This window comes from Staurois parvus, unplaced genomic scaffold (assembly GCF_062004578.1).
Source record: "Staurois parvus isolate SC_StPar_1 unplaced genomic scaffold, SC_StPar_1.0 ptg000052l, whole genome shotgun sequence".
NCBI lineage: Eukaryota > Metazoa > Chordata > Amphibia > Anura > Ranidae > Staurois > Staurois parvus.
The window spans coordinates 7,900,001-7,912,310 of record NW_028317848.1 but is presented as its reverse complement, the minus strand read 5'-3'; the positions used below and the strand labels follow the sequence as shown (position 1 = coordinate 7,912,310).

The following is a 12,310-nucleotide window of genomic DNA, read 5'->3' as shown; positions in this document are numbered from 1 at the left end:
TTTTATTTTACACATTAAAGTTTTAAATCATGTTAAACTTTTTATTGCTTCTAAGCCACTGCTTTCAGATGGTTCTGTGCCTCTCTTTCTGCGTGGAACAACGATCAATGGAAGTGGTAGTTTAATTTATAAACAAACCCAAGTGGTCACCATGACTGGCTGTCAATGTTCATATGATCAAAAAGCAATCAACGTGAACAACCTCACAGCACAGGGAACCACAGGGAAGAATGTTAATCTGCAGATTGCAGGGTTTAGGTGTTATAGTATGGCAAGCACAGACAACATACTCTTCCAAGTGCCTGGCCTGGGAGATTAGCTTTTGCATCGTAGCCTTCCTTCCTTGCTTTTATGTCAGAGAAACACAATAGGTAATAGCCCGAGTTCTGAACAGACACAGCCATATTGCATAGTGCAACATTTAAAAGGTTTATTTTTAGTCTTTGAAACAAATTGATTCATACAGTGATAAAACAATAACTGAGAATGAGTTTTAAAAAACAAACATGTAAACATAAACAAGGTACATAGAGCATATTACAAAAAGCAGTACATATTCCCTGCAATTCCTTTATAGGAGCCAGTCAACAAAAAAATCAAATAAAAAAATGTAATATTTTTGTTTTTACATTTTATCTTGATACTAGAAAAGACAGAGCCAAGGACAGGACATTCTTTTCTAGTGTTTACAGGATGTAATGACTGTAACTGCAAGTTCTTTGATTTTGTGACTAGTTCTTTTTAAATAAAGGCTCTCAGACAAAAAACACAAAATCTTAAATAGCTTAATATCAAACCACAGGTCGCAAAATCAAAATGGGATCAATTTTCTATAAAATCTTATTTACAATATAACCATTACTAAACAATAGCTTTTTAAATAATTACTTAGGACAGGCAGGGCTGCCAGAACTCCTGCATGTTCCAGTTACATATGTCTATGAACAGACTGATCAAGGAGAGAAAAATGATGATACAGATACATTCAACTATCCTAGCATATGGAGAACGTATTCCAAAAAAATGAGTAATCAGGTCACTATTAGAAAAAAATAAAAAATTGACGATCGGGGACTCAAGTATTAGCAATGCCCAAAAAACTCAGTTTCAGATATTGGATGTATATGACTAGCGATAATTCTCCTCCACAACTCCCAGTAGAAACAACGCTAGAACATACTCAGCAAATGCATCCACTGAGGTTTCATTCAGGGAAGTATATAGTTGTTACTTTCTGTCCTTCCCCTGACCTAAATCGAACCCACCCTCCACAGGTGCATACTTACCAAGACCTGATGGCTGTGGTTCCACTGTCAAGTGGTTCCAGTCTTTACTGTGCCACGCCTGCACATTACTGTCCCATTGACTTCTACAGGGATGTTCCCCAGGGACAGAGAAAATCACATACAAATCTAGGGGGCTGTAATGTGCAGGAGAGGCAAATACAATAAAGATGTCGTGCTGGATGTAAACAAACAGTGGAAGCATGGCCATTGGATGGCGGCAAGTGTATTTTTGTACTTACCTGAAAAATCATTTTCTTGGAGTACATTGTGAGACATAGAGCAGGGCGTAAATCATGACTATCTTGTTATGCGTCACCTATATCTGAATGGACACAGAAACAGACAGAAAGTCCCCCCCTATATAACCCCTCCCATACAGGAAGTACCTCAGTTTTGTAGCAAGCAATTAACCTACAAAAGTACGATGATCCAATTTTCTTGAAGATCATGACTACATGGGATGTCACAAAGTAATGCACATGAAAGGAGGGGGACACAGTACCCACAGGCAGGCCCCATGAAACCACTCCGCAAGCCCACAAATCACTGCAGACAAAAGCAGTATTCTCAGCGGCTCTTGCGTCCACCAGGTAAAAACCTCGTAAAAGGTGTATACTGAAGCCCAGGTCGCAGCCTTGAAAACCTGAGCCACTGATGCCTGATGAGGGATAGCAAAAAGCACTCCAACACTTCTGGTAGAGTCAACTTTCACATGAAAAAGTGAAACCTTATCCTTCAAGCTATAGATTTGGGTAATAAGTTGAGGTACTTTCTTAAGGGGATGGGTTATATAGGGGAGAACTTCCTGTCTCTTTGTTTCTGCCAGTTTCCAATCACCTACAGGTGGCAGATAACCCAGGTAGTCATGATTTATATAACCTGCTCCATGTCCTGTGATGTACAAAAAAAAGAAAACTACCTTTCCAATTCAATCTGCTACTATTGTCATTTTCTGAAATTGGCAACTTGGAGGCATTCCATACACCGTTGTGGTAGAGAATGCCCCAAAAAGGCGTCTTTTGCTAGTGGGATTGTCTCAATGGTTTTCTCAGAAGTCAAATTTTAGACAACTCCTGCAGTAGGAGTTTGTTTTTTGTTGAGACATCCCATAAGACTTGACTACTTCTAAAGTGATGTCAACACTGCAGCTTTCCACATTAGAACACTGAGATTTGCTCAGGTGGTTATAATAAAAGTTATAATAAAATCCTATTCAGAAATTAGTCTGGAAAGTCTGTCCCTTCCTTCAGCAAATAAAGGGTAGGGATCTGCAACAAAGTGGGTTAAAATCCTTGCAGTATATACTGCACATATCACCTGAACAGGGTTGTATTTTTCTCAACAAAACTGGAGTTACAAAGTTTAATCCATCAAAGTGAAGGACTGAATCTCTTTGGTTCAGACTTGGAGAAGACCCATCAAGAGATAAATCCATATGCTGCCACTACGAAGCAATCCTTTTGACAATGCTAGCAGTTTGGATTCCATGCTATGGGTCACTGGGCCAGAACAAGTATTGAGAATAGCAGTTCCCATTTTTGCCTAACTTTCATTTGCTGCATGCTTGTTCTAGGTCTGTCATTTAGTAGCATTTACTCTAGAGGCAACCAGGCTCTCACTCTTCAGAAAAAGGTCAGCAGTGGTAGCCCATGTATTTAACTACCAACCATGTACTTTAAAATGAGTGTAAAGCCAAACCTCTGATCTGGGTCTTCCTGGTTTTTATTGGCGTTTGTGTCCTCACTGGGGAGATTCACTCTCACCATCGTTACTGTGATCATAGTGTATGGTGCACAAAGTCTTTGGAAAAAAAAAATACAGGAGGTAAGAGGAAATCTTTGATAAACCTGTTTTGCTGACAGCTGTCAAAAGCACGTGGTTAGAATTCTGGCTTGTGAGCACAAATCGATGTTCATTTTCAACTATAGTGATAAGGAAATTCAAAAGCGAAGGATGGAAAATGTTTCTTGTTTCATATCTGAACGAACAAAATTTTGACTGTTGATGTGTTCCTCCGTCGGGAAAAATTGTACTTTGTCCCTGTTCACACTGCTGCAATTTTATGAATGCTGGCCGACGCTTGACAATGCATGACAGAAGGGTTACCATTATTTTCCAGGCAGCCCTTTCAACCTGTATTTCTCCTCCAAATGTGTTGAATAAAGTATAGGGGTTGACAATGCACTTTTTTGGCCCAATGGCTTTAATAAATTGCCTGAAAATGCATGAAAATTGCAAAAAGTGTAAACCTAACTTATTAGGGTTGGAGACTGTTCTAGACTGATTTGATCAGTCATTGATTGTGAGTGGATGATAGTGTAGCCAAGTAGGAAGAACTCTCTTCAATGGGTTGCGCCCAATTGAAGAGTGGTGGGGGTAAACCCTCTTAGGGCTTGGGCTGCTTCCTTCGGGTCTGGTCTTTGGGTGGTTCCGTATGTGACTTGGAAAGGTGAGTAAAGAGGAAAGTTTCAATGCTGCCTCTGCAAACACAGTTGACATTCTGCCAGTTATCTCTCTGATTCAGCATACAGCAAGAGCCCTGAAGAAGGGGGAGTCTCAGTTCCCCTGAAACATATTGACTCGATGAACTTGTTGCCATTTTCAATAAACTCCCTCTAACGCATCTTCCAGCTTGTATCTTACTTGACACAGGGCATTTCTTTTTACTCACCTTTTCAAGTGTAAATCTAGCCTGATTGTAATGTCCATGTACTTCATCCAGAATTAGAACTTTGTGTTCGTGAACATCTGTTCTTTTTAGATGACTATGGGGTTGCTTTGCTAGAGCTGGAAGGTTAAAAATCTGGTGCAGCTCTGCATAGAAATCAATCAGCTTCCATTTAATTTTTTTGGTCAAAACTTAATTGAACGAGCTGAAGTTATAAACTTTTAAATGATCTCCTTTTACTTCTTAGTGTCTCTGCAACAGGAAGCAAAGGTAAATCCCCCTAACAGGCCGCAGATTGGAAAAAAAAAGCCTTCCATGCGTTTTAACCCTTTCTAACTCTATCCAGAATGAAGAAAACGTTTTGGCTTTAAATAAAATAGGTTTGGTCCTGTATTGTTTATTACAATAGTGAGACTGAACGGGTGGATAACAGGAAAGGCAGAACCCCCTAGAAGGTATTTTTTTTGTGAGTTTCTGAAGAACACCATTTTGGCTGGCAGTATTATATAGAAAGGCTAATTCAAATCCCATGTGTTAACAACAGACCGTCGCAGAAAAATATATGTGCACTGAAATGCATTTTGACAGACTACTGACGTAGCACACTGCTTTTTCATTTTCTATGCATTTGCTGTCACTTTCCTAGTCATAAGCCTTGAAAATACATGTCAAAACGCATGTAAAAATATGCACATGGATTTAAAAATTTGTTACTGTGAGGCAGTACGGTGCTTGGCGAGAGCAGGGCCAAGTGATTGTCCATATATTATCTTATACTGTAAAAGATGGCAAAGTGCATAGAAATGGAGGCAGTGCGAGGAAGCCCCTACATGATGCTCACTCACCATGTAGTATCACAGAAGCTGGGGCACTAAAAATTACCCGCAGATGCATACATACTCAACTAAAAATATACAACAAATGTAAACTTCACAATATATTATATTCAGGTAAGTCCCTTCTCAGTTTTATTGCCTTTAATTTCTCCACTTTAATTTTGGATTTTAGTAATTCCTCCTCCAGGTGTTGCCTCCTTTTCAAGGCTTCTCTTTTCTCTTTGATGTAAAGTCCATATTGTTTTTGGTTGTTTAAAATGATCTGGTGCTCTCTCTTCTGTAAGTGTAAAATGTCTGGGCTGCAGGCACAGTCTGTTCTCAGATGCTGCCTTGGAGGATTGAAGCATTCTTCTGACCGAGGTAAAGGCGGAGATAGGGATAATCTCATGTCCACGGAGGATAGAGACGGGGATAATGATCTGTCTAGGGACTGTTCAAATTCCTGATCCTCGCCATCTTCTAGAGATGCTTCGGGCTGAGGAGGTATGAGCACGGATGGTGGAGGCTTTACATCCTCCTCTGACTCTAGCTGCACGGTAACTGTGGCATGCTGATCTGGTAATGGCGTTGGCAGAGAATGAATTACCGGTTCAGACTCTGCATGTATTGATTCACTGAAATTCAAAAGACAACACACAATTAGCATATGTAACAACACTTATTAAAAAACATATATTTTACAACATCAATATATTAAATTGTTAGGCAGCCTATAGCCGTTAGAGGGCAGTCAGGCACACAAACGCATGACCTTAACGCACTCAAGGCAACAAATGTCCAAGTGCTTTAGAGCACTCACAATTTATATCTATGCAGGGGACAGATGAGACAGGAGATTAGTGCAGACAAACACTGTAGGGGAGATTTACTAAAGCTGGTGCACTCAGAATCTGGTACAGCTTTGACAATAAAACCTGGAAGCCAACTGGTTCCTATGCAGAGTTGCAACAGAATTTTCACTCTACAGTTTTAGTAAATAACTCCCTGTGGCTTCTCTAACTCAAGTCAATACCCCCCCCCCCCCTCCATGCTGTTGCATTCCACGTGCTGCCAGCTAGTTGCCACCTGAACCAGATTGTGCAACTGACATCTCATGTTATAAGAGATGCTCTAAAGTGGTTGTAAACCTCAGACATGAAATCTAAACAAAACATACCCCTCTTAGTGTGTACTTGTCTCAATCCAGATCACTAAATGTAATTTCTACTGCTTTGTTCCTCTGCTATGAGCATCAATCACTTCAGACAGGTTTTCCTGACACCAAGATAAGAAAGGGTGACAGGGGAGGGAGCTCCTGCACAGCCTGTGATTGACAACCTCAGCTCTCTTCTTGTGTGCTGTGTGGAGGGGGTGTGTCCCTTCCCTCCAATACGCTCTCAGAGCTATCTTTAACCACAAGCCTACAGGGCACTTATACCCCCTTCCTGCCCAGGCCAATTTCTAGCTTTCAGCGCTGTTGCACTTTGAATGACAAATTGTGCAGTCATGCAATACTGTACCCATATGACATTTTTATCAGCTTTATTTTGGTGGTATTTAATCACCTCTGGGTTTTTTTATTTTTTTCTTAAACAAACCAAAAACCACTGAAAATTTTGAAAAAAGTAAACTTTTTTTCTTAGTTTTTGTTATAAAATGTTGTAAATAAGTGATTTTTCTCCTTCACTGATGTGTGCTAATGAGGCGGCACTGATAGGCTGCACTGATGAGGAGGCACTGATGGGCACTGATAGGCAGCACTGACTGGCACTGTTAGGCAGCACTGACTGGCAGCACTGATAGGTGGCACTGACTGGCACTGATGGGTGACATTGAAAGGCAGTCAAGCTTTATAAATTCAGCACTTTGAACAGCTGCAGAGAAGAGAATGCTGCAGATAAACAGGTATATCTTATGTAGGAGAATTTGCTTCATGGCTGTGTATCACTTGAAGCCAGTCACCTCACGGTCTATATGTGAGTTTAAAAGTAAAATGTCCATGAACAAAATTAACTTTTTGGAAGTATAAGCTATACTACATACAGTTGCAAGAAAAAGTATGTGAACCCCTTTGGATTTCGTGGAGTTTTGCATGAATTGGGCATAAAATGTGCTCTGAACGTCATCTAAGTCACAACAATAGAAGAACACAGTCTGCTGAACATAATAATACACAAATATTAGATGTTGCCATGGTTTAATTGCACATAACGTAAACATTCACAGTGCAGGGAGGAAAAAGTATGTGAGGCCCTAGCTTAATGACTTCTCCCAGAGCTAATTGGAGCCAGGAGTGAGCCAACCTTGACTCCAGTGTGATGATATTGGATGTGTTGCTGACAGCTGTCCTGCCCTTAAAAAACACACACCTGTTTTGGGTTTACTGGTTTCAAGAAGCACTGTCTGATGTGAACCATGCCTTGCAGAAAAGAGCTCTCAGAAGACCTACGATCAAGAATTGTTGACTTGCATGAAGCTGGAAAGGGTTACAAAAGTATCTCCAAAAGCCTTGATGTTCATGTGTCCACGGTAAGACAGACTGTATACAAATGGAGAAAGTTTAGCACTGTTGCTACTCTCCCTAGGCGTGGTCGTCCTGTAAAAATGACTGCAAGAGCACAGTGCAGAATGCTGCATGAGGTAAAGAAGAATCCCAGAGTGTCAGCTAAAGACCTACAGAAATCTCTGGCACATGCTAACATTTTTGTTGACACATCTACAATAAGGAAAACATTAAACAAGAATGGGGTACATGGGAGGACACCACGGAGAAAGCCATTGCTGTCCAAAAAGAATATTGCAGCACGTTTGAAGCTTGCAAAAGAGCACCTGGATGTTCCACAGCACTACTGGCAAAATATACTGTGGACAGATGAAACCAAGATTGAGTTGTTTGGGAAGAACACACAACACTATGTGTGGAGAAAAAAAAAGCACAGCACACCAACATCAAAACCTCATCCCCACTGTAAAACATGGCGGACGGAGCATCATGGTTTGGGGCTGCTTTGCTGCCTCAGGGCCTGGACGGATTGTTGTCATTGATGGGAAAATTAATTCCAGAGTTTGTCAAGACATTTTGCAGGAAAACGTACGACCATCTGTCCGCCAACTGAAGCTCCGCAGAGGATGGGTGATGCAACAGGACAATGACCCAAAGCATACAAGTAATTCAACAAAACAATGGCTGTAACAGCACAGAATACGCCTTCTGGAGTGGCCCAGTCAGAGTCCTGACCTCAACCCGATTGAAATGCTGTGGCATGACCTTAAGAGAGCGATTCACACCAGACATCCCAAGAATATTGCTACACTGAAACAGTTTTGTGAAGAGGAGTGGTCCAAAATGACTCCAGATCATTGTGCAGGTCTGATCTGCAACTACAGGAAACGTTTGGTTGAGGTTATTGCTGCCAAAGGAGGGTCAACCAGTTATTAAGTCCAAAGGTTCACATACTTTTTCCTCCCTGCACTGTGAGTGTTTACATGTTATGTGCAATTAAACCATGGCAACATCTAATGTTTGTGTAGTATTATGTTCAGCAGACTGTGTTCTTCTATTGTTGTGACTTAGATGACGTTCAGAGCACATTTTATGCCCAATTCATGCAAAACTCCAGGTAATCCCAAGGGGTTCACATACTTTTTCTTGCAACTGTATATATACATACACACATACATATAAAAAAACACACAGGCGTACCTCGGTTTATGAACGCCTTGGTTAACGTAATTTTCGGTTTATGAATGAAGATCCACTGAAAATAATGCCTCGGTTTATTAATTTATTTCGCAATACAAACGGATGAATTGGTTTTCAATGCATTTACGATTTTTTTTTATCATGTCCCTGTACAGTACTATGCCTTTAAAGTGCACTTTATAAAGAGTTTTGAACAGAAGACTTTTTTTTTACTTTTTTCTGACCTCCAGAACAGATTAATTGGTTTTCAATGCATTTACGAATTAATTTTTAATCATGTCCCTGTACAGTATTTATGCCTTTAAAGTGCACTTTATAAAGAGTTTTGAACAGAAGACTTTTTTTAAACTTTTTTTCTGACCTCCGAAACGGATTAATTGGTTTTCAATGCATTCCTATGAGAAACTGCGTTTCGGTTTACGAATTGTTCGCAATACGAAAAGTCCCGCAGAACGAATTATATTTGTAAAATGAGGTACGCCTGTATATGTGTGTGTATATATATATATATATATATATATATATATATATATATATATATATATATAGATATGTGTGTGTGTGTGTGTGTGTGAGACAGTAAGAACTAAGCGATGTGTCCAGGATGGGAGGTATGTTTGTCCCAGGTTCATGCTCTACACCGACTGTTTCTCCTGCTGTGCTATGTAGTCAGCCTATTTGGCTCACTGATGATATATGAGCTCAGGTGTAGTAGGTTAAGGACTCTGGGCTCTAGAAAACTCCCAGGCTGCTTAGGGAGAATGCTCCAACCTGGATCCAGTTTGCTGTGCAGGACAGACTGGGGAGCAACCAAACAATACTGTGGTGAGAGTAAATCTGTGTGATCTTGGACTGGGAGACGCTGTGTGTGAACCCCCTGTGTCTGAGCAGTGATAGGCTGTATCCAGACAGGTAGATAGGAACCTGTGTCTGCAGTTAGATGCCCAGTGTGGCAAGGCTTTATTTTCTCTTTGTGTTTATTTTGCAGTTTTTGGATATATGCACCTTGTGTTCACCAGTCTTGTAAATAAAGCTCAACTTTCTTCACCAAGATCCTGCTGACGTGCTGAGCCTCTTTCACCGTGCTCAGATCATCCAGGGGGTCAAGCACAACCCGCTACTAGGCTAATCCCTCACATATGGTAGAGGTTTGCGAGGCAGGTGAAGTAAGACCAGCATGGAAGAGACCCTGAGACAGCTTGCTTTGGCAAATGCAAATCAGCAGCAAACAAATACAAACAGAAAATAAAGCCTTGCCACACTGGGCATCTAATTGCAAACACAGGTTCCTATCTACCTGTCTGGATACAGCCTATCACTACTCAGACACAGGGGGTTCACACACAGCGTCTCCCAGTCCAAGATCACAGATTTACTCTCACCACAGTATTATTTGGTCTGTCCTGCACAGCAAACTGGTTCCAAGTTGGAGCATTCTCCCTAAGCAGCCTGGGAGTTTTATAGAGCCCAGAGCCCTTAACCTACTACAGCTGAGCTCATTACATCATCAGTGAGCCAAACAGGCTCACTACATAGCACAGCAGGAGAAACAGTCAGTGGAAAGCATGAACCTGGGACAAACATACCTCCCATCCTGGACACATCCCTTAGTTCTTCCTGGCTACCTGTCGCAATAAATATATTAACACACACATATATATATATATATATATATATATATATATATATATATACACACATATACACACACACACACACACACATACAGTTAGGTCTATATATAGTAGGACACAGGCACAATTTTAGTTTTTTTCAGGTAGTGAAATATATTCAAGCTATAATTATGTAATGGATATGGGCTGAAAGTGCACACTCTCAGGTTTAATTTGAAGGTATGTACACCCAAATTGGAGGAAGGGTTTAGGAATTACAACTATTAAGAGTAGCCATCCCCCTTCTTCAAAGGGACCAAATGTAATTGGACAAATGAATATAATCATAAATAAAATGCTCATTTTTAATATTTTGTTGAGAATCCTTTACTGGCAATGACTGCCTGAAGTCTGGAACCCATGGACATTACCAAAGACGGGGTTTCCTCCCTTCTGATGCTTTGCCAGGCTCTAACTGCAGCTGTCTTCAGTTGTTCTTTGTTTGTGGGTTTTTCTGCCTTTAGTTTTGTTTTCAGCAAGTTGCTTGAGGTGATTGTAGTCGTATTAGTGCATTTGCGACAGGAACATTTGAGTACTGTCCGTGATACTTTTTTTATTTGCACTAATATACAATTTTGAGGACAAGCTTTTGGGGAATGTCCCCTTCTTCAGGTCTAAGCAGTACTGCTTAGACCGGAAGAAGGGGACATTCCCCGAAAGCTTGTCCTCAAAATTGTATGTAAGTGCAAATAAAAAAAGTATCACGGACAGTACTCAATTGTTCCTGTCTTCAGCAAGTGAAATGCATGCTCAATTGAGTTGAGATCAGGTGACTGACTCGGCCATTGCAGAATATTCCACTTTTTGCTTCAAAAGCTCCTGGGTTGCTTTTGCAGTGTGTTTTGGATCATTGTCCATCTGTACTGTGAAGCGCCATTCAATCAACTTTGCTGCATTTGGCTGAATCTGGGCTGAGAGTACATCTCTAAACACTGCAGAATTCATTCGGCTGCTTCTGTCACATCATCAATAAACACCAATGACCCAGTGCCACTGGAAGCCATGCATGCCCCTGCCATCACACTGCCTCCACCATGTTTTACAGATGACGTTGTGTGCTTTGGATCATGAGCTGTTCCAAGCCTTCTCCACACTTTTTTCTTCCCGTCATTCTGGTAGATTAATCTTAGTTTCATCTGTCCAAAGAATGCTTTTCCAGAACTGCTCTGTCTTTTTTAGATGTTTTTTGGCAAAGTTTAATCTGGCTTTTCTATTCTTCAGGCTTATGAATGGTTTGCACCTTGTGGTGAACCCTCTGTATTTGCTCTCAAGAAGTCTTGTAGACTGACAATAATATGCCCACCTCCTAGAGAGAGTGTCCATCATTTGTCTGGATGTTGTGAATGGGTTTTTCTTTACTATAGAGAGGATCCTGCATTCATCCACCACTGTTGTCTTCTGTGGATGTCCATGCTTTTTTATGTTGCTGAGCTCATCAGTGCATTTTTCTTTCCTCAGAATGTACCAAACTGTTGATTTGGCCACTCCTAATGTTGATGCTATCTCTCTAATGGATTTGTTTTGTTTTTGAAGCCTTACAATGGCCTGTTTCACTTGCATGGACAACTCCTTTGAATGCATGATGTAGGTTCACAGCAATAGATTCCAAATGCAAATACCACACTTAGAATCAACTCCAGACCTTTTACCTGTTTAATTGATGAAGAAATAACAGAGTAGCCCACACCTGGCCATGAAACAGCTTTTGATTCAATTGTCCAATTACTTTTGGTCCCTTGAATAAGGGGGATGGCTACTCTTAAAGGCTGTAATTCCTAAACCCTTCCTCCATTTTGGATATACATACCCTCAAATTAAACCTGAGAAAGTGCACTTTCAGCCCATATCCATTATACAACTATAGCTTGAATATGTTTTGGTAAATACCTGAAAAAAACTAATTTTGTGCCTGTGTCCACATATATATGGGTCTAACTGTATGTGTATACAGTGAGGAACAGAAGTATTTGAACACCCTGCGATTTTGCAAGTTCTCCCACTTAGAAATCATGGAGGGGTCTGAAATTCACATTGTAGGTGCATTCCCATTCTGAGAGACAGAATTTTAAAAAAAAAATGCACGAAATCACATTGTATGATTTTTAAATAATTTATTTGTCTTGCACTGCTGAACATAAGTATTTGAACACCTAAGAAACAGCAAG

The 12,310-nt window shown here is 40.5% G+C and overlaps 2 protein-coding genes across 3 annotated transcripts in view; both read right to left on the bottom strand.

Moving 5' to 3' along the window:
* RAD54B (RAD54 homolog B) overlaps positions 1-12,310 on the bottom strand; it is an 86,425-nt gene that overhangs the window by 42,728 nt on the left and 31,387 nt on the right. The gene's annotated exons all lie outside the window — the stretch shown is intronic.
* The window catches only part of FSBP (fibrinogen silencer binding protein), a 38,637-nt gene continuing 26,743 nt past the window's right edge, over positions 417-12,310 (bottom strand). The window contains exon 3 of the mRNA XM_089666868.1: positions 417-5,404. Within this exon, the coding sequence (XP_089522994.1) occupies positions 4,885-5,404 (520 nt within the window). The 3' untranslated portion in view covers positions 417-4,884. The remainder of the gene's footprint in view (positions 5,405-12,310) is intronic.